General features: G+C 37.7%; 1 protein-coding gene across 1 annotated transcript in view; it reads left to right on the top strand.

The window, feature by feature from the left end:
- cse1l (CSE1 chromosome segregation 1-like (yeast)) overlaps window positions 1-24,380 on the top strand; it is a 227,024-nt gene that overhangs the window by 178,043 nt on the left and 24,601 nt on the right. The window contains exons 14-19 of the mRNA XM_039734891.1: window positions 297-358; window positions 653-789; window positions 16,180-16,283; window positions 16,457-16,554; window positions 20,442-20,592; window positions 20,908-21,119. Coding sequence (XP_039590825.1) covers window positions 297-358; window positions 653-789; window positions 16,180-16,283; window positions 16,457-16,554; window positions 20,442-20,592; window positions 20,908-21,119 — 764 coding nt within the window. The remainder of the gene's footprint in view (window positions 1-296; window positions 359-652; window positions 790-16,179; window positions 16,284-16,456; window positions 16,555-20,441; window positions 20,593-20,907; window positions 21,120-24,380) is intronic.

Below are 24,380 nucleotides of genomic sequence, written 5' to 3'. Positions count from 1 at the left end.
TCTACATATTCATTTAAATACCAGTGTGCTTACCTTCATATTTGTATGGACTGCCTATATTAGATTTGACCAATCCTGTCAACATATTTGCTTTCCTGGAATGCAACCTTTAGGTTTTACAGTTAGAGCTATTATGTTCTCATAATTTTTTACTTGTGTATCACTAATTATTTTGAGATACTACTTTTAAATAAACTGTAGTAATGCTCCACAAAACCTTATTGTACACCATGAAATATCAGAACATGGGTCTTGCTAAAAATTTGTCATCTTGTATCTTTTTTTCCCCCCGTCAGTAAATGAATTTCCAGTTTTAAAAGCGGATGCCATCAAATATGTCATGATATTCAGGAGTCAGGTAAGAAACACTTAGGAGTATATGACAACCATTTCTACAAAGGATACTTGATAGGTAATTTGGAGCGGAGACGAGTTTTAAGACCTGCTCAGTAGGATTTGAACTAACTTGGCTGCATGACTTTTGTCTTGATAAGCTTAGTTTTCAGGAGTGAAACTAAATTATGAAGGTTGTTTCTTGTTTTTTTTTTTTTTTTGTGCCTGTGTGTGTGATTTTCTTTTTTTATTCTAATTTGTATTTAATTTTACTTTTATGGCAGCATTTTGTAATGGTAATTCTCTGCTAATATTTCAGCTTCCAAAGGAACAAATACTTGGTACTATCCCACTTTTGATCAACTATCTCCAGGCAGAAAGCATTGTCGTTCATACATATGCTGCTCATGCACTGGAAAGACTTTTCACAATGCGGGGCCCAAGCAACACAACTCTGTAAGTATTGCTGCCCAGGAAATTGCAGTATTTGCTGTAGTATTGTGTCTTTGTAGATGAACAAATTCTTACACCTATGACCTGGGGTTAAAATAAAGTTACTTTCCTCTTGCTTGTCATTAAAGGAGGGGATGGTGTTATAAAGGACATCCAGCCTTCAAAAAGTTCTTACCAAAATTATTTTGTGATAAACTGAAATATCGATGACCATTACAAAGCATTTTTCATGTGTAGCTCATAGTACCTTGTGGGCAAACCACCTGCTTACATCAAAAACAATGGTAAACCCAGTTCAGTCGCAAGTAGGTGAAATACTGTTGTACGACGGTCCTAGCCCAGATGCACTTTAGGCAGATTGGTTTGATAACTGTGGTGATGATGGAACAATTGTAAGAGTCGCCATGAAAAAGAGTTGTAAGGATTGTGACTTGGAATAGAAGCAATATGTTAGACGTAAAATTATACAGCATAATATATGTTGAGGAAGTGCATAAAAATAAGTTGTTCATACAAGAGCACAAAACAAGACCATAAAAAAATTTAAAAAAAGTATGTGAAACAGCCCATAAACAAGTTGGGGCCCAACTATTTAAATACTTGATGAAATGAGTAAGTCTTTAACACTAGAATCTCTCGAGCCTATGAAAAATCTTGTAATCCTGGGGCACCTTAAATTCCTTTGCACCTCTTCATCAGAGTTTTTTGTTTTGAAGATGTGTCAAGCAGTAGGCAGACTGCTTTCCTATCCCCCACCAACACAGCTTTAGACTGGGTTTATACTTCACACCACACGATGTGTGCTCCAGCGGATGCTACTGCTATGCAAGCGTTGTACTGTTTATACTTGCACACATACTATACATAAATCTGGAAGATTCCACCAGGTGGCAGTGTGAGATATCATCACAGTGAGAAAACGTTTGGCTTTGCTATGTTGTGAATTGCCCTAAACATCCATTAAATTGAGGACGCCTTGCCAAAATATCTCCTAAAAGGATGTTTAATGATTACATCCATCAATCCAGGGATGCGCCCATTCCAGTAAGAATCGGGCGCGAGATGGAAACAAAATCCCAAGATGGGGCAACAGCTCATTGTAAGGTGAACTCCAAGCATACACTTACATTAGTGTCATTTTTAGAGTCACCAAATCCCCAAAACTTATCTTTGGAAGGATACTGGAGCACACTGTGGAAACACGCCAGAAAAATATTAAAACTCTTGGCAGGGAACACCAGGGATGTGACTTCCTGCGAGGCATCTGCGCTACTACTTTGCCACCATCCTGTCCCCACATGTGTAATTATTAACAGTATTCATTATTTAAATGAAGTTAATTTATCTGTAAAATGCAACGTACATATGCAACATGTGTACTGATATGACTTGAGCTGCAGGTGGAAGCTCCTGTCACACTTCACGCAACTGTTGTTGCAGTTCTGCCTTTACAGTTCTGCTCCATAAGCTTTATGATCTTAACTAGCAGAATACCCGTGCTTCGCAGTGAAGTAGTGTGTTAAAGAAGTTATGAAAAAGAAAAGGGAATATTTTAAAAATAACGTAACATGATTGACACAGTAATTGTTTTGTGTATTTGGCGGCAGCGTCACAAAGTTTTTTTTCGTCTAGCTGCATCAGAAAATGTACCACGACGTCTGACACGCCTCCTTTTTACTGTTTTCTCACAGCTTGGATTGCTGCTGTCATAATGGGTTTGAGTCTACACACATATATATATATATATATATATATATATATATATATATATATATATATATATATATATATATATATATATATATATATATATATATATGTGTATATATATATATATGTGTATATATATATATATATATATATATATATATATATAGGGTCGGTGTGTGTGAATATATATATATATATATATATATATATATATATATACATACACATACATATACTTGTGTATGTGTGTCTATGTGTGTGTATAGCTTTGGTCACTGAGTGTAAGGGAAAAATAATACAATATAGTCAAGTTATTAAACAGTAAAACATTAACGTTTTAAGAAGTACAGGTACATTGAGCACTACTGGAGTGCTTGCGGGTAAACTACATTTTAAAGACGGTGTAACAGAACAGGTAAGTAGAACTAACAACAGCTAAAATGTATATGGATCATCTCTTGGTAGTTGATCCCTTTTGAAAGGCGCTACACGATGGCAGTGGTATAGAAATTACATTTTCCTATGTGAACGTTCAAATTTGTGCCTCTGGTAATGTGCCTTACCGGCATTTAAAGAAAATTTGTTTTGTGTCCTCTGCAGTGTTAAGAGAGAAAGGCTTTGGTTTGGGAATAAAGGTGTAAAGAAAGGAAAGTTGCCATTTTCTTTTATATAGTATAGAGAGATGTGTTCGGTGACGTTATGATCGCCTTTTGGGGACAGTCGCGGTGGGTCTTGTGTAGACTGGTGAGACGTCCCTGCTATTAATCGGCTGTGATGGCACTGTCAGTCCTCCACTCGTGTGCGTGTCTTAATAATCCGAGCTGACAACCTAATAATCGTATACGTGCAAAAGAAAGTGCAAATCGCCTTAATATTAGTTTGCCGCAGTGTAGAAAAGGGGTCCCGTGTTTGCACTTGTCTGGGCTATAGCTCAGGGGTAGGATGAAAAAAATTAAAAGTGCTCACTTTGACTTAAGGCAGAAGCGCAGTCAGCGCCTCAAAGGTCGGCACAGCACAAGACGCGCTGGCTGCTCGACTTTTGCTGGGCAGGAGACCCCAGTTTTGCAGACACGCTCACTATATCAAAAGTCTCAGCCTTTGGAGGTCATTCATTCATTCATTCATATATATATATATATATATATATATATATATATATATATATATATACAGTATATATATATATAGCAAAATACCCGCGCCTCGCAGCGGAGAAATAGTGTGTTAAAGAAGTCATGAAAAAGAAAAGGAAACATTTTAATAATAACGTAATATGACTGACATTGTCATGAGTATTGCTGTCATATATATGCCTGCCTAAATAAGTCACCCTCGCTTTGCTCTTACTTTTTTACCGTTTATTTAATCATGGCTAGTGGCTGAAAAATTATAAAATGGAAGGAGGATGGCTTTACCAAAACAATTATTGATGGCGAATCGATTATTCATGAAGCTTGAATTGGTGATCTGTTTTTCTGTGTTAACCTCATATTTTTTCATACTTCTTCTCAAACTAAGGTGGTGCGAGGGTAAAATGAATCGGGATGCGCCAATCAATGTAATCGGTGTACCAAGAAATCATGCATTGACAAAAGGTCCCCTTTGCTTGTAATGCAAAGTGTGATTAAATACATTATTTTTTAACGCGTTATGCCTGGTGCAGCTGCATTGTGCTTATGTGTGAGTAAACATTTCTTGCAGAAAGGTCTTCTCTTTCTCTGATGTAGAATCCTCATCCTCATCTGAGTTCACCTGGTATTTTAAAGTGAACTGTTCCAGATTAGGCGGAGCCTGAATGTGGCTGAGAGAATAAAAGTGAATAATGAAGCAAAACACAAAATTTTACAAGTACCATAAATTTACACCTGCTGTTATAGACTCAAATCAAATACAGTGGAGCCTTGGTTTGCAAACATAATTCATTACGGAAACGTGCTTTCAATCCAAAGCACTCGTATATCGAAGCAAATTTACCCATAATAAATAATGGAAACTCGGATGATTTGTTCCACAACCCAAAACTATTCATATAAAAATGATTAATACAAAATATAAAGTAAAAACACATAAAACAAATTAACCTGCACTTTACCTTTGAAAAGAATCATGGCTGTTGCAAATGAGTTTCTTAACTTTTTTGGAATTCCACGTAACTGGACGACAGGCGGAAGAGCTTCCCGAAGCAACCTCAGGCTCCAAGCGCTGAAGGAGTTCGCCTTAAAAGCGAATACGAAAAGATTGCGGACATGCTATAAGCGCCTGCCTACACTGCTCACAAAAATTAAAGGAAGACTTTAGATACATCAGATCTCAATATGAAGTTGGATATCTATACAAATAACGAAAGGGCAATGTCTTAGGAACAAAAGGATGCCAAGTCTTTTAATGGAAATAAAAGTTTTCTGCCTACAGAGGGCTCAATTGTGTAGACACCCTAAAATCAGAGTGAAATGAAGATGTGGCAGGCTAGTCCATTTTTTCAAAAACTTAATTTCTGCTACTCAAAATGCTTTTCAGTATCTTGTGTGGCCCCCACGAGCTTGTATGCATGCTCAACAACGTCGGGGCATGCTCCTAATTAGACGACGGATGGTGTCTTGTGGCATTTCCTCCCAGATCTTTATGAGGGCATCCCTGAGCTGTTGTACAGTCTGAGGAGCAACCTGGCGGCGCCTAATGGACCGAAACATAATGTCCCACAGATGTTCTATTGGGTTTAAGTCAGGGGATCGTGAAGGCCATTCAATTGTTTCAATTCCTTCATCCTCCAGGTACTGCCTGCATACTCTTGTCACATGAGGCCGGGCATTGTCGTGCATTAGGAGGAAACCAGGACCTACTGCACCAGCGTAGGGTCTGACAATGGGTCCAAGGATTTCATCCTGATAACTAATGGTAGTCAAGATGATGTCGTCTAGCCTGTAGAGGTCTGTGAGTCGCTCCATGGATATGTCTCCAAGATCATCACTGACCCACCACCAAACCAGTCATGCTAAACGATGTTACAGGCAGCATAATATTCTCCACGGCTTCTCCTGACCCTTTCACGTCTTTCACATATACTCAGGGTGAACCTGCTGTCATCTGTGAAAAGCACAGGGCACCAGTGGTGCATCTGCCAATTCTGGTATTCTATGGCAAATGCCAATTGAGCTCCCCGGTGCTGTGCAGTGAGACATTTGGGCCCTCAGGCAACCCTTATGAAGTCTGTTTCTGATTGTTTGGTCAGAGACATTCACACCAGTGGCCTGCTAGAGGTCATTTTGTAGGGCTCTGGCAGTGCTCATCCTGTTCCTCCTTGCCCAAAGGAGCAGATACTGCTACTGCTGATGGGTTATGGACCTTCTATGGCCCTCTCCAGCTCTCCTAGAGTAACTGCTTGTCTCCTAGAATCTCCTCCATGCCCTTGAGACTGTGCAGGGAGACACAGCAAACCTTCTGGCAATGACACGTATTGATGTGTTATCCTGGAGAATTTGGACTACCTGTGCAACCTCTGTAGGGTCCAGGTATCACCTCGTGCTATCAGTAGTGACACTGACTGTAGCCAAATGCAAAACTAGTGAAGAAACAGTCAGAAAAGATGAAGAGGGAAAAATGTCAGTGGCCTCAGCCTGTTAAACCATTCCGGTTTTGGGGGTCATCTAATTGTTGCCCCTCTAGTGCATCTGTTGTTAATTTCATTAACACCACAGCAGCTGAAACTGATTAACAAACCCCTCTGCTACTTAACTGACCAGATTAATATCCCATAAGTTTCATTGACTTTATGCTATACTCTGATTAAAAAGTGTTCCTTTAATTCTTTTGAGCAGTATATATACATATCCATACATATACACATATATATATATATATATATACATATAGACACATATATACACACAAATACATATATATACATATAGACACATATATACACACAAATACATATATATACATACACACACATATATATCTATACTTATAAAAGGCAAAGCCCTCACTCACTCACTGACTCATCACTAATTCTCCAACTTCCCGTGTGGGTGGAAGGCTGAAATTTGGCAGGTTCATTCCTTACAGCTTCCTTACAAAAGTTGGACAGTTTTCATTTCGAAATTCTACGCGTAATGGTCATAACTGGAAGCAGTTTTTCTCCATTTACTGTAATGGAGATGAGCTTCAACGCCGTGGGGCGGTGTTTCGGTGACATCATCACGCCTCCCATGTAATCACGCAGCACATAGAAAATCAGGAAGACCTCAAAAAAGCGCTGAAGAAAACATGCATTATATAATTGAGAAGGCAGCGTAAACAATAAGAAGCTTGAAGCAGTGACATATACAACCATATTCATGAGTTCTGCTACTGGAAACAAAGCACCCATGTAAACCTACACTTTAAATTAAGTTCATAGACAGGCTGCGCTGCTTGTAATTTAGTGCCTGCCCATATAAGGTCAGTCCGTCAGCGCAATCCAATAGCAAACTGCCACGGGTAAATATTCACGGGTGAAGGACTGTGCTTATGGAGAGGAAGATGAGATGGTCAGGGTGGTGTTTGACACAAACTCAGCGAAACTGCGAGAGAAAGTTTTAAGTGCCAGGACTAAGGTAACATTAAATAAAGCTATGGACATAGCACGAGATGGCACCAGCACAGCTGGGAACCTTCGATGCAAGTACACCGAGTGGCTCACGGAACTGGACGCAGTGCACAGATAAAAGCAACAGTTCCAAAGAGCTGAACAACGACCGAATTACACAATTGAAAAGGCAGCAAAAATATGAAGCGTCTGATAAGCATATTCATAAATGCAGCTACTGTGGAAACAAAGCACACGGTGGAAAAAGTCAATGTCCCGCTAAAGGAAGACAGTGTAAAAACCCCCGTGCATGCAGTGTGTCAGGTCTCAGATAAAGAAGAAGACGAGCTGTTTATTGATGCAGTAAGAAACGAATCGATGAATGAAACCTGTAATCTTTACAACGATTGACAAACACGGAATGTAACTTGAACACAACACATCCTACAAATACGAACCTGATTTGAAAGAAATAATGATAATCAAATCCTTGATGACAGCAACACTCAGTAACACTCACAAAACAAATACTGTATATTGACAGTCATGTTACGTTATTTTTAAAATGTTCCCTTTTCTTTTTCTACCTTTTTAACACACTACTTCTCGGCTGATACGCTGGTATATATATATGTATATATATATATCCCGCTCTACATACTCGAATAATGGATACTTTATTCGCCATCAATGATTGTTTTGGTAAAGCCATACTCAGTGTATTCATTGGATGAATGGTAAAAAAGTAAGAGCGAGGGGAGGGTAACTTATTGAGGCACGCAGGCAAAACCACAATAGCACGCGGGCTCGATGTACTGTAGTGCTGAGTCAACTCGATCTGAATTGCGCGATCACATTTGAAAAAATATATCTTTTCAAGTTCTATTTAGAACCCGTGTGTCTCATTTGTGGAGCTAATGTGGCTGTAATTACAGAATTTAATCTAAGACGGCACTATGAGACAAAACATCAAGATAACCTGAAAGACCTGAATGCAATGCACAAGATACAGAAAGCAGAAGAGTTAAAGATGAATCTGACACTTCAGCAGGCGTTTTTACCCGTGCAAAATCACAAAGTGATTTCAAGTGAAGCTACTTTTATGGGAGACGCAAATGCACCAGTGCAACTTGCCCCAGTTTCCCTGTTTCCAAGTAATGTTGAACCAAGTCGGCACTACGGTGTTCCCAAATACGCACTTTGCTGATAAACTGAGCGCACTGCGCACGCACGCCGCTTTGGTGACTTTGAAGAACAAAAAAAGAATTTTGAGTAGTTTCGCAACCCATTTGCCGTCGATGTGGAAATTGCACCTGTGCAGATTCAGATGGAGGTGATTGAGCTGCAGTGTAATGGCACACTGAAGGCAAAGTACGATACTGCAGGGCCCGCACAGTTTATTCATTCCATTCCCACAAAAATGCTCCAGCTCCGTCTACATGCGGCTCGAACCTTGTGCATGTTTGGTAGCCCATATATGTGTGAGAAGCTCTTCTCAGTCATGAAGACTAATAAAACAGCACACAGGAGTCACCTCACTGATGAGCACCTGCAGTCCATCCTGAGAATCTCCACAACACAGAACCTCACACCAAACATAAACAAACTTGTTGCCAAAAAAAGATGCCAGGCGTCCAACTCTGATAAAATGACATAAGAGCAAAGACAACTGAATGATTTGATTTGTTATTGCTGAAAAGAACACATTTTATTTATATTTCCAAGTTTTGTTATGCTCCATGTTCATATTTAAATTTGTTTAATTTTGACAGGATATATTTTTATGGAGAGAAAAATATTATAAATTATTTAAGGTTTGAGTTGATTTATTCCGGAATATTCTGTCGACTAAATAAAAATTCCTTCTATTTAAAATTTAAATAGAACTTGAACAGAAACGATTGTTCATAATATCCACGCAGACTTGCACGTAAGAGCGGTTGTCATCCGTTTTAACAAGCACTGATATGAAATAGCCTGCCCATTTAATTATTTTGGAATGGATAAATAAATTAAGATTTTGTACAAATAATGTTTTTCAATTTTCTTCCTTCATGGATTCTGGCACCCCCAGCAACAGTTGCTCGCACCCCAAATACTATATATATATATATATATATATATATATATCTATAAACTGCTCAAAATAATTAAAGGAACACTTTGAAAACACATCAGACCTCAATGGGAAAAAGAAATCCTCCTGGATATCTATACTAATATAGACTGGGTAATGTGTTAGGAATGAAATGATGCCGCATCATTTGATGGAAATGAAAATGATCAACCTACAGAGCCCTGAATTCAAAGACGACCCAAAAATCAGAGTGAAAAAATTGTGGCAGGCTAGCCCATTTTGCCAAAATTTAATTGCAGCAACTCAAAATTGTACGCAGCACTTTGTATGGCCCCTGTGTTCTTGTATACATGCCTGACAACATCGGTGCATGCTTCTAATGAGATGACAGATGGTGTTGTGGGGGATCTCCTCCCAGATCTGGACCAGGGCAACACTGAGCTCCTGGACAGTCTGAGGTGCAACATGGTGGCATTGGATGGACCAAAACATAATGTCCCAAAGGTGTTCTATTGGTTTTAGGTCAGGAAAGTGTGGTGGCCAGTCAATGGTATCAATTCCTTCATCCTCCAGGAACTGCCTGCATACTCTCACCACATGAGGCCAGGAATTGTCGTGCACCAGGAGCCACTGTACCAGCATAGGGTCTGACAATGGGTCCAAGGATTTCATCCTGATACCTAATGGCAGCCAAGGTGCCTTTGTCAAGCCTGTAGCGGTCTGTGTGACCCTCCATGGATATGCCTCCCCAGACAATCATTAACCCATCGCCAAACTGCTCATGCTGAATGATGTTACAGGCAGCATAATGTTCTCCATGGCTTCTCCAGACCCTTTCACTTCTGTCACGTGCTCAGGGTGAACCTGCTCTCATCTGTAAAAAGCACAGGGCACCAGTGGTGCATCTGCCAATTCTGGTATTCTATGGCAAATGCCAATCGAGCTGCATGCTACTGGGCAGTGAGCTCAGGGCCCGTTAGAGGACATGGGGCCCTTGGGTCACCCTCATGAAGACTTTCTGGTTGTTTGGTCAGAGACATTCACACTAGAGGCCTGCTGGAGGTCATTTTGTAGGGCTCTGGCAGTGCTCATCCTGTTCCTCCTTGCCCAAAGGAGTAGATACTGGTCCTGCTGATGGGTTATGGACCTTCTATGTCCCTCTCCAGCTCTCCTAGAGTAACTGCTTGTCTCCTAGAATCTCCTCCATGCCCTTGAGACTGTGCAGGGAGACACAGCAAACCTTCTGGCAATGACACGTATTGATGTGCCATCCTGGAGAAGTTGGACTACCTGTGCAAACTCTGTAGAGTCCAGGTATCGCCTCATGCTACCAGTAGTGACACTGACTGTAGCCAAATGCAAAACTAGTGAAGAAACAGTCAGAAAAGATGAGGAGGGAAAAATGTCCGTGGCCTCCACCTGTTAAACCATTCCTGTTTTGGGGGTCATCTCATTGTTGCCCCTCTAGTGCATCTGTTGTTAATTTCATTAACACCACAGCAGCTGAAACTGATTAACAACCCCCTCTGCTACTTAACTGACCAGTTTAATATCCCATAAGTTTCATTGACTTTATGCTATACTCTGATTAAAAAGTGTTCCTTTAATTCTTTTGAGCAGTATATACAGTGGTGTGAAAAACTATTTGCCCCCTTCCTGATTTCTTATTCTTTTGCATGTTTGTCACACAAAATGTTTCTGATCATCAAACACATTTAACCATTAGTCAAATATAACACAAGTAAACACAAAATGCAGTTTTTAAATGATGGTTTTATTATTTAGGGAGAAAAAAAATCCAAACCTACATGACCCTGTGTGAAAAAGTAATTGCCCCCTTGTTAAAAAATAACCTAACTGTGGTGTATCACACCTGAGTTCAATTTCTGTAGCCACCCCCTGGCCTTATTACTGCCACACCTGTTTCAATCAAGAAATCACTTAAATAGGAGCTGCCTGACACAGCGAAGTAGATCAAAAGCGCCTCAAAAGCTAGACATCATGCCAAGATCCAAAGAAATTCAGGAAAAAATGATAACAGAAGTAATTGAGATCTATCAGTCTGGTAAAGGTTATAAAGCCATTTCTAAAGCTTTGGGACTCCAGCGAACCACAGTGAGAGCCATTATCCACAAATGGCAAAACATGGAACAGTGGTGAACCTTCCCAGGAGTGGCCGGCCGACCAAAATTACCCCAAGAGCGCAGAGGCGACTCATCTGAGAGGTCACAAAGACCCCAGGACAATGTCTAAAGAACTGCAGGCCTCACTTGCCTCAATTAAGGTCAGTGTTCACGACTCCACCATAAGAAAGAGACTAGGCAAAAACGGCCTGCATGGCAGATTTCTAAGACGCAAACCACTCTTAAGCAAAAAGAACATTAGGGCTCATCTCAATTTTGCTAAGAAACATCTCAATGATTGCCATGACTTTTGGGGAAAATACCTTGTGCACTGATGAGACAAAAGTTGAACTTTTTGGAAGTCAAATGTCCTGTTACATCTGGCGTAAAAGGAACACAGCATTTCAGAAAAAGAACATCATACCAACAGTAAAATATGGTGGTGGTAGTGTGATGGTCTGGGGTTGTTTGCTGCTTCAGGACCTGGAAGGCTTGCTGTGATAGATGGAACCATGAATTCTACTGTCTACCAAAAAATCCTGAAGGAGAATGTCCGGCCATCTGTTCGTCAACTCAAGCTGAAGCGATCTTGGGTGCTGCAACAGGACAATAACCCAAAGCACACCAGCAAAACCACCTCTGAATGGCTGAAGAAAAACAAAATGAAGACTTTGGAGTGGCCTAGTCAAAGTCCTGACCTGAATCCAATTGAGATGCTATGGCATGACTTTAAAAAGGCAGTTCATGCTAGAAAACCCTCAAATAAAGCTGAATTACAACAATTCTGCAAGATGAGTGGGCTAAAATTCCTCCAGAGCGCTGTAAAAGACCCATTGCAAGTTATCGCAAACGTTTGATTACAGTTATTGCTGCTAAGGGTGGCCCAACCAGTTATTAGGTTCAGGGGGCAATTACTTTTTCACACAGGGCCATGTAGGTTTGGATTTTTTTTTTCTCCCTAAATAATAATAACCATCATTTTAAAAACTGCATTTTGTGTTTACTTGTGTTTATATTTGACTAATGGTTAAATGTGTTTGATGATCAGAAACATTTTGTGTGATAAACATGCAAAAGAATAAGAAATCAGGAAGGGGGCAAATAGCAAACTCAGTGCGCAGTGCGCTCAGTTCATCAGCAAAGTGCGTATTTGGGAACACCGTAGTGACGACTTGGTTTAACATTACTTGGCAACAGGGAAAGTGGGGCAAGGTGAACTGGTGCATTTGTGTCTCCCATAAAAGCAGCTTCACTTGAAATCACTTTGTGATTGTGCACGGGTTAAAACGTCCGCTGAAGTGTCAGATTCTTATTTAATTATGCTGTTTTCTGTATCTTCTGAATTGCATTCAGGTTACCCTGATGTTTTGTCTCATAGTGCCGTCTTAGATTAAATTCTGTAATTACAGCCACATTAGCTCCACAAATGAGACACACGGGTTCAGTAAACATATACTCAGCCTCCCATCGGTTTTTAAAGGCTCTATTTTCAGAATCAACTTTTCTCTTCAGCATCGTGTGAGCTAGCTTCGCAATAACTTGCAGCAACATAAGGTAGACTTCATTAGTGTTCGGCAAGGCAGCTGAAGCGCTGCATTATGGGATCTGTAGTTTATTGTGTTACCAGCGCTTCATATACCCGGGCTTTAATAACAATAATACAGTATATAAAATGATCTCGGGGCGGATATAATTACACGCCGGCCGGATGTGGCCCATGCCCTTGAGTTTGACACATATGGACTAAATAGAACTTGAAAAGATATATTTTTTCAAATGTGATCGCAATTCAGATAGAGTTGACGCAAGACTACAGCCTGCATGCCTCAATGAGTCATCCTCTCCTCGCTCTTACTTTTTTACCGTTCATCTAATGAATACACTGAGTATGGCTTTACCAAAACAATCATTGATGGCGAATAAAGTATCCATTATTCGAGTATGTAGAGCGGGATATATATATATACATATATATATATATATATATCGCAGCGAGAAGTAGTGTGTTAAAAAGCTAGAAAAGAAAAGGGAACATTTTAAAAATAACGTAACATGACTGTCAATATACAGTATTTGTTTTGTGAGTGTTACTGAGTGTTGCTGTCATCAAGGATTTGATTATCATTATTTCTTTCAATCAGGTTAGTATTTGTAGGATGTGTTGTGTTCAAGTTACATTCCCTGTTTGTCAATCGTTGTAAAGATGACAGGTTTCATTCATCGATTCGTTTCTTACTGCATCAATAAACAGCTCGTCTTCTTCTTTATCTGAGACCTGACACACTGCATGCACGGGTTTTTACACTGTCTTCCTTTAGCGGGACATTGACTTTTTCCAACGTGTGCTTTGTTTCCGCAGTAGTTGGATTTATGAATATGCTTATATGTATCAGACGCTTCATATTTTTTGCTGCCTTTTCAATTGTGTAATTCGGTTTTTGTTCAGCGCTCTTTAGAACTGTTGCTTTTTATCTGTGCACTGCGTCAGTTCACGTGAGCCACTCGGTGTACATGCATCGAAGGTTCCCAGCTGTGCTGCTGCCATCTCGTGCTATGTCCATGGCTGTATTTAATGTTACCTTAGTCCTGGCACTTAAAACTTTCTCTCGCAGTTTCGCTGAGTTTGTGTCAAACACCACCCTGACCATCTCATCTTCCTCTCCATAAGCACAGTCCTTCACCCGTGAATATTTACCCGTGGCAGTTTGCTATTGGATTGCCACTGACGGACGGCCTTATATGGGCAGGCACTAAATTACAAACGCCAGCGGCAGCCTGTCTATGAACTTAATTTAAAGTGTAGGTTTACATCGTGCTTTGTTTCCAAGTTGGATCATGAATATGGTTGTATATGTCACTCGCTCGCTTCTTATTGTTTCGCTGCCTTCTCAATTATATAATGCATGTTTTCTTCAGCGCTTTTTTGAGGTCTTCCTGGTTTTCTATGTACTGCGTGATTACGTGGGAGGCGTGATGATGTCACACGAAACACCGCCCCCACGGCGTTGAAGCTCATCTCCATTACAGTAAATGGAGAAAAACTGCTTCCAGTTATGACCATTACGCGTAGAATTTCGATACAAAACCTGCCCAACTTTTGTAAGGAAGCTGTAAGGAATGAACCTGCCAAATTTCAGTCTTCCACCCACACGGGAAGTTGGAGAATTAGTGATGAGTGAGTGAGTGAGTGAGTGAGGGCTTTGCTTTGCTTTGCTTTATTTATATATATATATAAATACAATGTTATGATGCACACTCAGATGAGCAAGATCTCAGTAATGACTCAGAAACCAAAGATCAAATTTTCTGTATATTTTCAAGACATTACAAGCTAGAGTTAGTAAAAAAAAAATGACCAATTCTAAAATGTTTTTTCGACATTCAATTTTTAATATAATTACCTATAAGTTCAAACTTTGTTAGCCTAAATTTCACTTAATATTGATCCAACACGTGCAATTTCAGCTCCATAACCAAATCACTATGCCAGGTTTCATTAAAATCTGTTACATTGAGGTCCAAAAACGTTACGATTTGACATGGAATTACCTCTCTCCCTCTCTCTCTCTCTATATATATATATATATATATATATATATATATATATATATATATATATATATATATATATATATAAAATAGTGTGTGCGTGGAGGTTATTTAGGATATATATTTATTTACTTATATATTTATTTATTTTTATATATGTGTATATATATATATGTGTGTGTATATACAGTATTTATGTGTGTGTTTATATACAGTATATGTATATATACATGCATGTACATATGTATATATGTGTATGTATATATTACATGTGTGTGTGCGTGTCTGAAATATTGATTTTTGAATTTTGCATTTGTTCAATTCTAAGTTTTGCTTGATTAGATTTAATAAAGAGACTATTCCCTTTGACTTTTAGATACGCATAATGTAACTGTGCAGTTAGATGATCATGTTCTTGTTTGAAAATGGTTGTATGTAGGGAGTGAATTGTGTCCGTACGATATCGGTGTGACATGACGGTGTCGCGGGACGTGAAAGTGTGTCTCTTACTCTGTCTCTCTTCAACAGATCACTCTTTTTTTTTTTTATAATAGATATAGATATATATGTTTTTTATATGTTTTTTTGGATTTTGAAATGAAATTTTAAAAGAAAAAAGTGGTTCTTTTTGGCAATTTTCTGAACCTTTTAAGTGAGTTTATTGAAGAATGACTGACTGTGCTAAGCAGACTATTCTATTCATTGTTTTAACTGTTTTATTTGTTTTAACTATTGGAATTATTTTGCTAATGTACAAAGAAAATTGAGTAATTTAGGAGGTTAAAAGGCATTACTCTAATGAAAAGATAGATGAATTTTAGTCCCACAAAATGATTTTACTTAATTTGAAATTTTAAAGCTTCACTGAGACCTTGGATAGTTTTGAACCTTTCAAATTAAGCATCTGTGTAGAGCTGAACTTGCAGTGTATTTTGGAACTAGTGAAGTAGCCCATATTTTCAGTGTCTACACAAACCTTGTTTGCTTTGTCTTGGGTTGTATTGCTGTAGGGAAGAATATAACCACTGCAATAAATATTGTTTGTTTCATGTATAAGCAGGGTAACAACTTTAAAAGATGTTTTTGCTGTTTTGTGTTTTAAGAAATCTCCTATTAAAACTGTTTTTATTATTTGATAATTATTGGCCTTATCTACAGTTTCGAAATTCTCCTTGCATGTTTACTGATCCACAAAGTGTGCTTTTGTGAGGTTTTCTTTGTTTTATCTTAAGCCTACTCCTTTTTGACCAAGTTATCAATCTTTTTAATGCAGAGTTTGAACTCAGATTGTTAAATAAGTGTAAGTCCACTAGAATTTCTTTGACATGTATCCATGACATGAATTGTTCATTTTTTCCTTATCTTAGAATTGCTGCTGCAGAGGTAGCACCTTGTACTGAACAATTGTTAACCAATCTTTTCAAATCGTTGACATTACCTGGCTCATCTGAAAATGAATACATAATGAAAGGTTTGCATTTCTTTTTATATTAGTGTAATTCTCTTCTCCGTAGTTTGGCATTGTTTTTTCATTTCATCAATTTTTTCTGGAATGTTTAGAATACTTTTAACTATTCGCTTAATTGTTTTCACTTAAGTCCTAGCTTACACCTGAAATTAAATTTACTGTGTTTCTGTTTACAGCAATTATGAGGAGCTTTTCTCTTCTCCAGGAAGTCATTGTTCCATATGTTCCAACTCTCATTGTTCAGTTAACTCAAAAACTGCTCCTCGTTAGCAAGGTAATGATTATATCATCTCTACAATTTATAGCCAAAAGTGAACCTTAGTGTCATCTTCAATATATTAATAGGTCTGCTTTGATTTTAGTTAGGATTTCCATAAAATTTTTCAGTAATTCCTAAAAATGAGGCATATACTGCCAGTATTTTTTATAGTGTAAATGGAATTGGCTTAGTCGCTGTAGGCAGTTACTGAAGGTGTCTAGGAGTATCTTTCTTTTTCATTTTGTTCTTTATATGACACTTTTCAGGTATGTTACAGCATCTTCAAAATTCTACTGTACCTGTCACTTCATCTGTCTGTACTCCAGTTGGACAAACAAGTGAAATGTAACCAATTGTATCTTAAAATTTTACCAGTAGCCTTAGATAAAAACATCAATCAAATAAGTACATATAAATACTCACATAAATTTATGTATCTGTTATTCACTCCACATTTTGTAGTGATGTCCAAGACAATTTTTAATTTTATATTTTCATGGACAGTGGAAGTAACAATTTCTTATATTATATGCTTGAATATAGACGTGAATGGAACAGTAGCAATATCAAAATTGTCCATGGGGGAAAAAAAAACTGTTCTCGTGTTGCATATTCGAAATGTCAGGTGTCCAGTCATATTTCACAGTATCCCAAATGCATCTTCTTTTGCTAAAATAAAGTTAAATAAGCAATTCCCCAAAAAAATCCTCTTTGTATGACAAGGAAGTGTGTTCAGTGTGTCACCCTTTAGAACTGAAGACCTTACTCCCCATTAATTTGCTACTGCTCGAGTTGGGTCCCTATCCAAGTCCATTCTGTTTTGTTATCTCCTTTCTCCATGAATTATTATTGTTTTTTTTTTTTTTCGTCCTTGCTACAAATAGTGTGGGATGAGTAACAGATATATTCCACTTAAAACATAAGGAGTTTTTTTTTAAATAGATAAAGCACATTTCTCCAGATGATGTATCTTTACTTTGAATATTTATTAGAAATGTACTTGCTCTGACCTCAAGTTATACCCACATTAGTGTTGGCTAAGCCATTACACTAGGGCTGCCACAATCATTTGATTACAATCTACTGGTTAGTGCCAAAAATTAATCTAGACTAATTTTCTTAATCGATTAATCATCCCTCACATTGAATACCAGAGTTCAGCAGTGCTCGGTGTATTTTTGTGTACTCAAATAGTGATGAAAGCTTTGGCACATTCTTCAGAGGATATTTCCCTTAAATATTGCCTAAAAGCCTCCACTGTGAGTATTTCACTAGAAAAGCTGACAGGATGGTTGTTTATTTATTTATTATGTCTCCGGGCTACAAAAGAATAGTCCAGAGAAGAGTGACTAATTTGATTCCTCTGTGACTACAGAGGATGAGTTATAAGCAAAGATTTAAACGGCTGAGCCTTTTCAATTTAAGCAAAAGTGGGTTAAGAGATGACTTGATTGAAATGGTTAAAATTATGAAGGGAATTAGTACAGTGGTTTGAGACTCTTTAAAATGAGTTCAGCAAGAACATAAGGACACTTTTGGAAACTTGCTAAAGATACATTTTGCAGAAACATTAGGAAGAACCATCGACATATGGTATAAGTTACTAAGTAGTGTGGTAGACAGTAGGACTTTGGGGAGCTTCAAAACTCAACTTGATGTTATTTTTCAGGAATTAAGTGGCTAAGACTAAGAGTGTCGGGCTGAATTGCCTGTTATCATGTAAATCTTTGTAATTTTCTAATGTAAGATGCAGGTGGTATTCAACAGCAGCACTAGTTCCATGCATGAAAACCTGATGAAGAAACCCTTTGAAACTATAGCGTAAGACAAGGCAGTATCATAAGTAACTTACCTACACTCACTTAACCAGCCAACAGTTGTTCTTTTGATGATGTAAAGGTGACTGACTTGAGAAGTTCATGCTTCAAGAGTAGTGTTAGGGTGAAAGTTAAGATATTTCGTAGGATTTGATAAATACAATAAGTCTGCTGACAGTTGCTATTTACCGTTTTTTTTCACTCAAGTGCACTAATATAAAATTTTTCAATATACAGTAGTACCTTGAGATACGAGTGCCCCAACGTACGAGTTTTTTGAGATACGAGCCGTTACTAGGTCGATTTTTTTGTCTTGAGTTACAAGGCAAAATTCGAAATACGAGCCATCAAAGAGCTTGTCGCCACACATTTAGAGGAACTGACTACGGAGGAGTTGACGGAACTACAGACGTGGCAACATATGGAGGTTCTGCAGGAGATCAGTATCGCAGAGGAGGAGGAGGCTACGTCAAAGTGAGCTAAAGGAACTGTTTGCAATTTGGGAAAACGTTTCGAACTTTAAAGAAAAGAAACACCCTGAAAAAGTTGCAACTGATAGTGCAGTGGCTCTGTTTAATGACACTTGCCTAACGCTTGACTTTATTGAAAAGATAACCCTGAAAAAAATTGCAACAGAGAGTGCAGCCGTGCTATTTAATGACACTTGCCTAACAATTGATTTTATTGAAAAGAAACATCCTGAAAAAGTTGCAACTGATAGGCAAGTGTCATTAAATAGCTCTGCTGTACTAACGCTTGACTTTATCGAAAAGAAACATTCTGAAAAAGTTACAACTGATCGTGCAGCAGCTCTATTTAATGACACTTGCCTAACGTATTTTAGAAACATTCTGAAAGAGAGGATGAAACAGACCTCATTGGACAGGTTTTTATCGAAAACCCCTGCAGATGAAAGTGAGGAAGGTGCGGCGAAAAGGGCAAAAATCAGTGAAAAACATTCAGTTAAGCCTTTCTCCACCACCTCCGTCAGCTTCTTCAACTCGTCTGATCTCCAAGGTAAATGCTGTACATTATACTGTACTTAAAAACAGTTTATTGCAGTACATTCTATTGTATTGTGTTTTTATACAATATTCATTATTTATAAGTACATTTTTCTTATTTAAAAATATGTAACAAAAACATTGCAGTGTTTTTTGGGGGTCCGGAACGGATTAATGGCATTTCAATTCATTCAATGGGGAAAACTGATTTGAGATAAGAGCATTTTGGCTTAAGAGCTCGGTCACAGAACGAATTAAACTCGTATCTCAAGGTATCATTGTACAGACTCTTAAAATGTGATCAAGTATTGTGTTAAACGCACACTATCTGGCAAAAGGTTAATGCACAGCTTTGCCTAAAATGAAGCGCTTAAGCCAGAGCCAGCAACTTGTGACTCTTCAGATAGATAGATAGATACTGTATTAATCCCAAGGGGAAATTCACACAATGGTCATATTTTGGATCAGGGAGACATGTGAGCCCCAGAATCCTATATAAACATAACATCTTTATTAAGTTATTCTTAGTGTTTTTTTGCAGTGATTAAATTTGTAAATAAATCTTATTTGATAAATGATTGTAAGGGCTCTGGATATGTATTTTTAAATGCATGAAGGTGCACAGTCCTCAACCTTGTTGGCAAGCCAGTGCCTGGAAATGGGCTTTATTTTAACAAGAAGATACAATAACAATAATTCAGACTGGATTAACTACACAGCTCAGTGAAATCCTGGTTCTCATGTTAAAGTCTAAAAATCAGCACTTACTGAAGTAAAATGGTTATAGGCTCTTTCATCCTTTGTCTCAAGTTGGCACCGAAGAGGCTAAAGACATATATAATTATTAAATATTGAATGCTTGGTGTATTTGAATCTTTGCATTTGTTTTATTTTTGCTTGGACAAAATTAGTTGTTAATCAATTTATCAGTGATTAAAGTCAATAGATTAATCAATTACAAAATAATCATAAGTGGTTGCCCTAATTCAAGCTGTGTTGAGGTTCTTGTTTTGATTTTAGATTTGAGACCTTACAATTTTGACTTTAATTGATGCTGTCACATCCTCTATTGTCCCTCTAGAATCCAAGTAAGCCCCACTTCAACCATTACCTGTTTGAGTCTCTCTGTTTATCTGTAAGAATAACCTGCAAAGCCAACATTACAGCAGTAAGCAGTTTTGAGGAGGCACTCTTTCCTGTCTTTACTGAGATTCTACAGAATGATGTCCAAGGCAAGTAGACAATTCATAAAATATAGATGGTTTGTTTTCTGTACTGATACTACATTCATATAGTTTGATTCATTCTGTTTTGATTTATGTTGAATCATACCCAGTGTGTGTTTGCTTTGCATTGTTATGTATGTGTCTCATTTTGTTCTATTTTTACTCCAAAACAGTAGTTAAATTCCTGCATAATGGTATGACAGCTCTGTATTTTCTTAGAACTTTTGCTTAGAATAGCTTTCCATTTTCTGTCTTGAAAAGAACTTTTATTTTAGAATAAGATTAATGAATTATTTATTTGCCAACTTTTTCCCCCCCCAGAATTTGTCCCGTACGTGTTTCAAGTGATGTCCCTCTTGCTAGAGATGCACACTTCTTCAGAAGTTCCAGCATCATACATGGTCCTGTTCCCTCATCTTTTACAGCCTGTTTTGTGGGAGCGAGCTGGCAACATCCCACCACTGGTGCGACTACTACAGGCTTACTTACACAAAGGAGGTGTGACTATTGCCAACGTGGCAGCTGATAAAATTGTAAGAATACTACTTCAAAGTGTCTGTAATAGCTGAAAATTACATTTTGTCACAGTCAGTTTTTTGTCATCAATGGTTTACATTGCTGCTCTTACGTCATCTCCTGGCTAAATTACGTTAACTAAAACTTTTGATTTTGTTCATTGCTTCTTACCTACCTATCAGTGTATCATGGAGTATATTTAATTTCTCTGATGCTCACTCACAACAGAGCAGTTTATCAAGAAAATATGAGGACATCAAAATGAAAAGATTGTTTCTTGCAGACAAGTGTCACAAGCAAAACAAAGATTAGGTTAAGAACACAGTCAACAGCAGTATCATGTTGCAGTGCAAATTAACAAATTCTCGCATTATTTTGCTTTATCAAATTATTTAGTGATTCTGTGCATGCACTTGTAGTCTGCATTCCTGGAAAGAAGCCCTATACAAATGAAATAGTGGAGTGATAGGATGAACAATGAAGTACCCTGTACTGCTTGTTGAAATGGGCCCCGCTGCTTCTCACCCACAGTGTTGTCCATTCAGCGTTACTTAGTGCCTGAGCAATGTCAGTTTTATTTTCTGTTGAATTTAGGTAATAATAGTTTAACGTTTCATTCTGTATTTTGTTTCATCTTCTTGCCACTCTTCACAAGGTGAATTTTGCAATTTTGTTTTGACATTTGTCTTCTAATTGATTAATACTTTTAATGATTTTACTTTATTAATACCATATTTTTATGCAGACACATGGCTCAAAATGCTTTAAAATAACAGTAAACAAGTTACAGTAGAGTGAAAATGGTTCTAATGTTTATTGTGGCAAAAGCCAGTTTCCATTTTGAGAATGTATCCTAGCCAGCAAAGAGAGGAAAACAATCTCCCTCTACCTTTTTTGGAGAAAGTAAACCTCTAGTGGTTCAAAAGCTATAAGACAACTCAGCACCCAGAACATTTTACAGTATTTCAATGTGACAAGATTAATATCTAGAAATGAGACAACAATCTATAATGGTTAAATAGGGTCAGATGGCCAGGAAGGAGAGGAGGGAAAAAAAAGGTAGCTAGTGAAATGCTCTAGAGAACAAAACCTCAAGGAAGTTCTAAGGCCAAAAGGCCACCCAGCCCCCACTGGATATTCTAACAAATGTGCTAAAATTAGTTCATTATTGTTTAGAGGCACCATCCTAAAAGATTATTTGCAGTGTGTCTCTTCAAACATTGGAGCATTAACGTTCCTTCCAGCATCACATGTGACTGCAAATTACTTTGATCAGATGTAAAACTCCACCAAAGAAAACCCAGGAATAAGAGAGGTTAGTAATGATAGTAGATTTTTTAAGTATAAGCTATATATTAGCATAGTGTTTAGCGTAGAAATCAAGAGGTTATTCATAAGCTTTGTAATGCACTGGCTAGGCCGCACCTGGAGTACTGTGTGCAGTCTTGGTTTCTGGTCTACAAAAGACATAGCAATGTTAGAAAAACTAGGCAGATTACTGGGATTGAAAGGTAAGAGCAATGATGAAAGATTAAAGGAATTGAACCTTTTCATTTTAAGCAGTTTTTTACTTTAAAATTAGTTTAGCAAGAACATGGAGACACAATTAGAAACTTGTTAAAGGGAAATTTTCTATAAACTAAAATTTTCTTCAAAAAAAGAACCATTGATATCTGGAATAAATTAACAGTTAATGTGGTAGACAATAAGACTTGAGGGATCTTCAAATATCAAGTTGATGCTATTTTGGAAAAATTAAGTGGATAGGATATGCAAGCTTTGTTGAAGTGAATACATTTTCCAGTTATATAATTTATTACAACTAACAAAAAAAAATGAACAATTAAAAGGGCAATTTTAAAGGGGAGTTTTAGGAGCTTTTAAAACATTTTTTGGTGTTAATCGGGCATATATCTATTGTCTGACTTTTTGGTACATTACAGCAGAAGGCCTCCTTACCATATTTCATGCTTTGCTCTTGGAATAATAAGCAAATCCATGTTTAAGAATCTGTGATTATTGTTTGGACACTCCAGTAAATAAGGAGCAGGATTGTGCATTGCTTCATGTATTATTATAATTGTTTTTTAAAATCCATTCTAAAAGATTCTGGTAACCAATGCTAAAACTGGTGAGACCTGCTTATATTTTCTTATACTGATTATAATTCTTGCAGCCGGATTTTGAACTAACTTCAACTTTTATGTTTGGCTTAGGTAGTCCTGTTAAGGGTGTATTGCAGTAGTCTAGTCAACTGAAAGCAAAATGTGAATTGCTTTTTAAAATGCTAAAAAATTAAGAGGTTTAGCTTTTTCCATGTCTGTGTAATATGGTTAATTTGCTGTTGTGACGTTTTTAATGGCTAAATTATTTAGGCTTCATCTGTAAAACCAGCTGCTCAAGTTTTTCCATAAGATGCTCTATTGTAAAATTTCTGATAAGTACAATTTCCATTTTTTCCTTGTTTAGATTCTTGAAATTGCTACTCATTTCTGAAATACCAGTAAGACAGAGCCTCAGGGTCAACATGTGCTTATACAGTGGGGAAAATAAGTATTGAATGCATCAACGTTTTCTTCAGTAAGTATATTTCTAATGGAGCTACTGACATAAAATTTACACCAGATGTCAGTAACAACCCAAGTAATCCATACATACAGAGAAATCAAAACAAGTAAGTCCATAAATTAAGTTGTGTAATAAAATGGAATGACACAGGGAATGAGTATAGAACACATGAGGAAAAGGAGCAAAAAGGCATGGAAAGCCAAGAAACCACCTGAAATCTGTCGTTATTTAGAAAGCAATCCTGCTCCCTATTGGTGTAAATTAATATCAGCTGGTTTGGTCCTAATTTATAGCCTATAAAAAGGTTTCTCATTACCAAGGTGTCGCACAAGAAACATTTCATGATGGGTAAAAGGAAAGAGCTCTCTCAAGACCTTTACAACCTTATTGTTGCAAAACATACTGATGGTATTGGTTACAGATGTATTTCTAAACTAAACTGAATGTTCCAGGGTGCACCGTTGGGGCCATAATCCAGAAGTGGAAAGAACATCATTTCACCATACACCGGCCATGACCAGGTGCTCCTTGCAAGATTTCTGATAAAGGGAGTCAAAAGAATAATCAGAAGAGTTCCCGAAGAGCCAAGGACCACTCGCGGAGAGCTTCAGAAAAACCTGGAATTATCAGGTACAGCTGTTTCAAAGAAACCAATAAGTAATGCACTCAGCCGCCATGGCCTCTATGGATGCTCACCACGCAAGACTCCA

This window comes from Polypterus senegalus, chromosome 14 (genome assembly GCF_016835505.1).
Source record: "Polypterus senegalus isolate Bchr_013 chromosome 14, ASM1683550v1, whole genome shotgun sequence".
Lineage (NCBI taxonomy): Eukaryota > Metazoa > Chordata > Cladistia > Polypteriformes > Polypteridae > Polypterus > Polypterus senegalus.
This window is presented reverse-complemented; position numbering and strand designations above follow the sequence as displayed.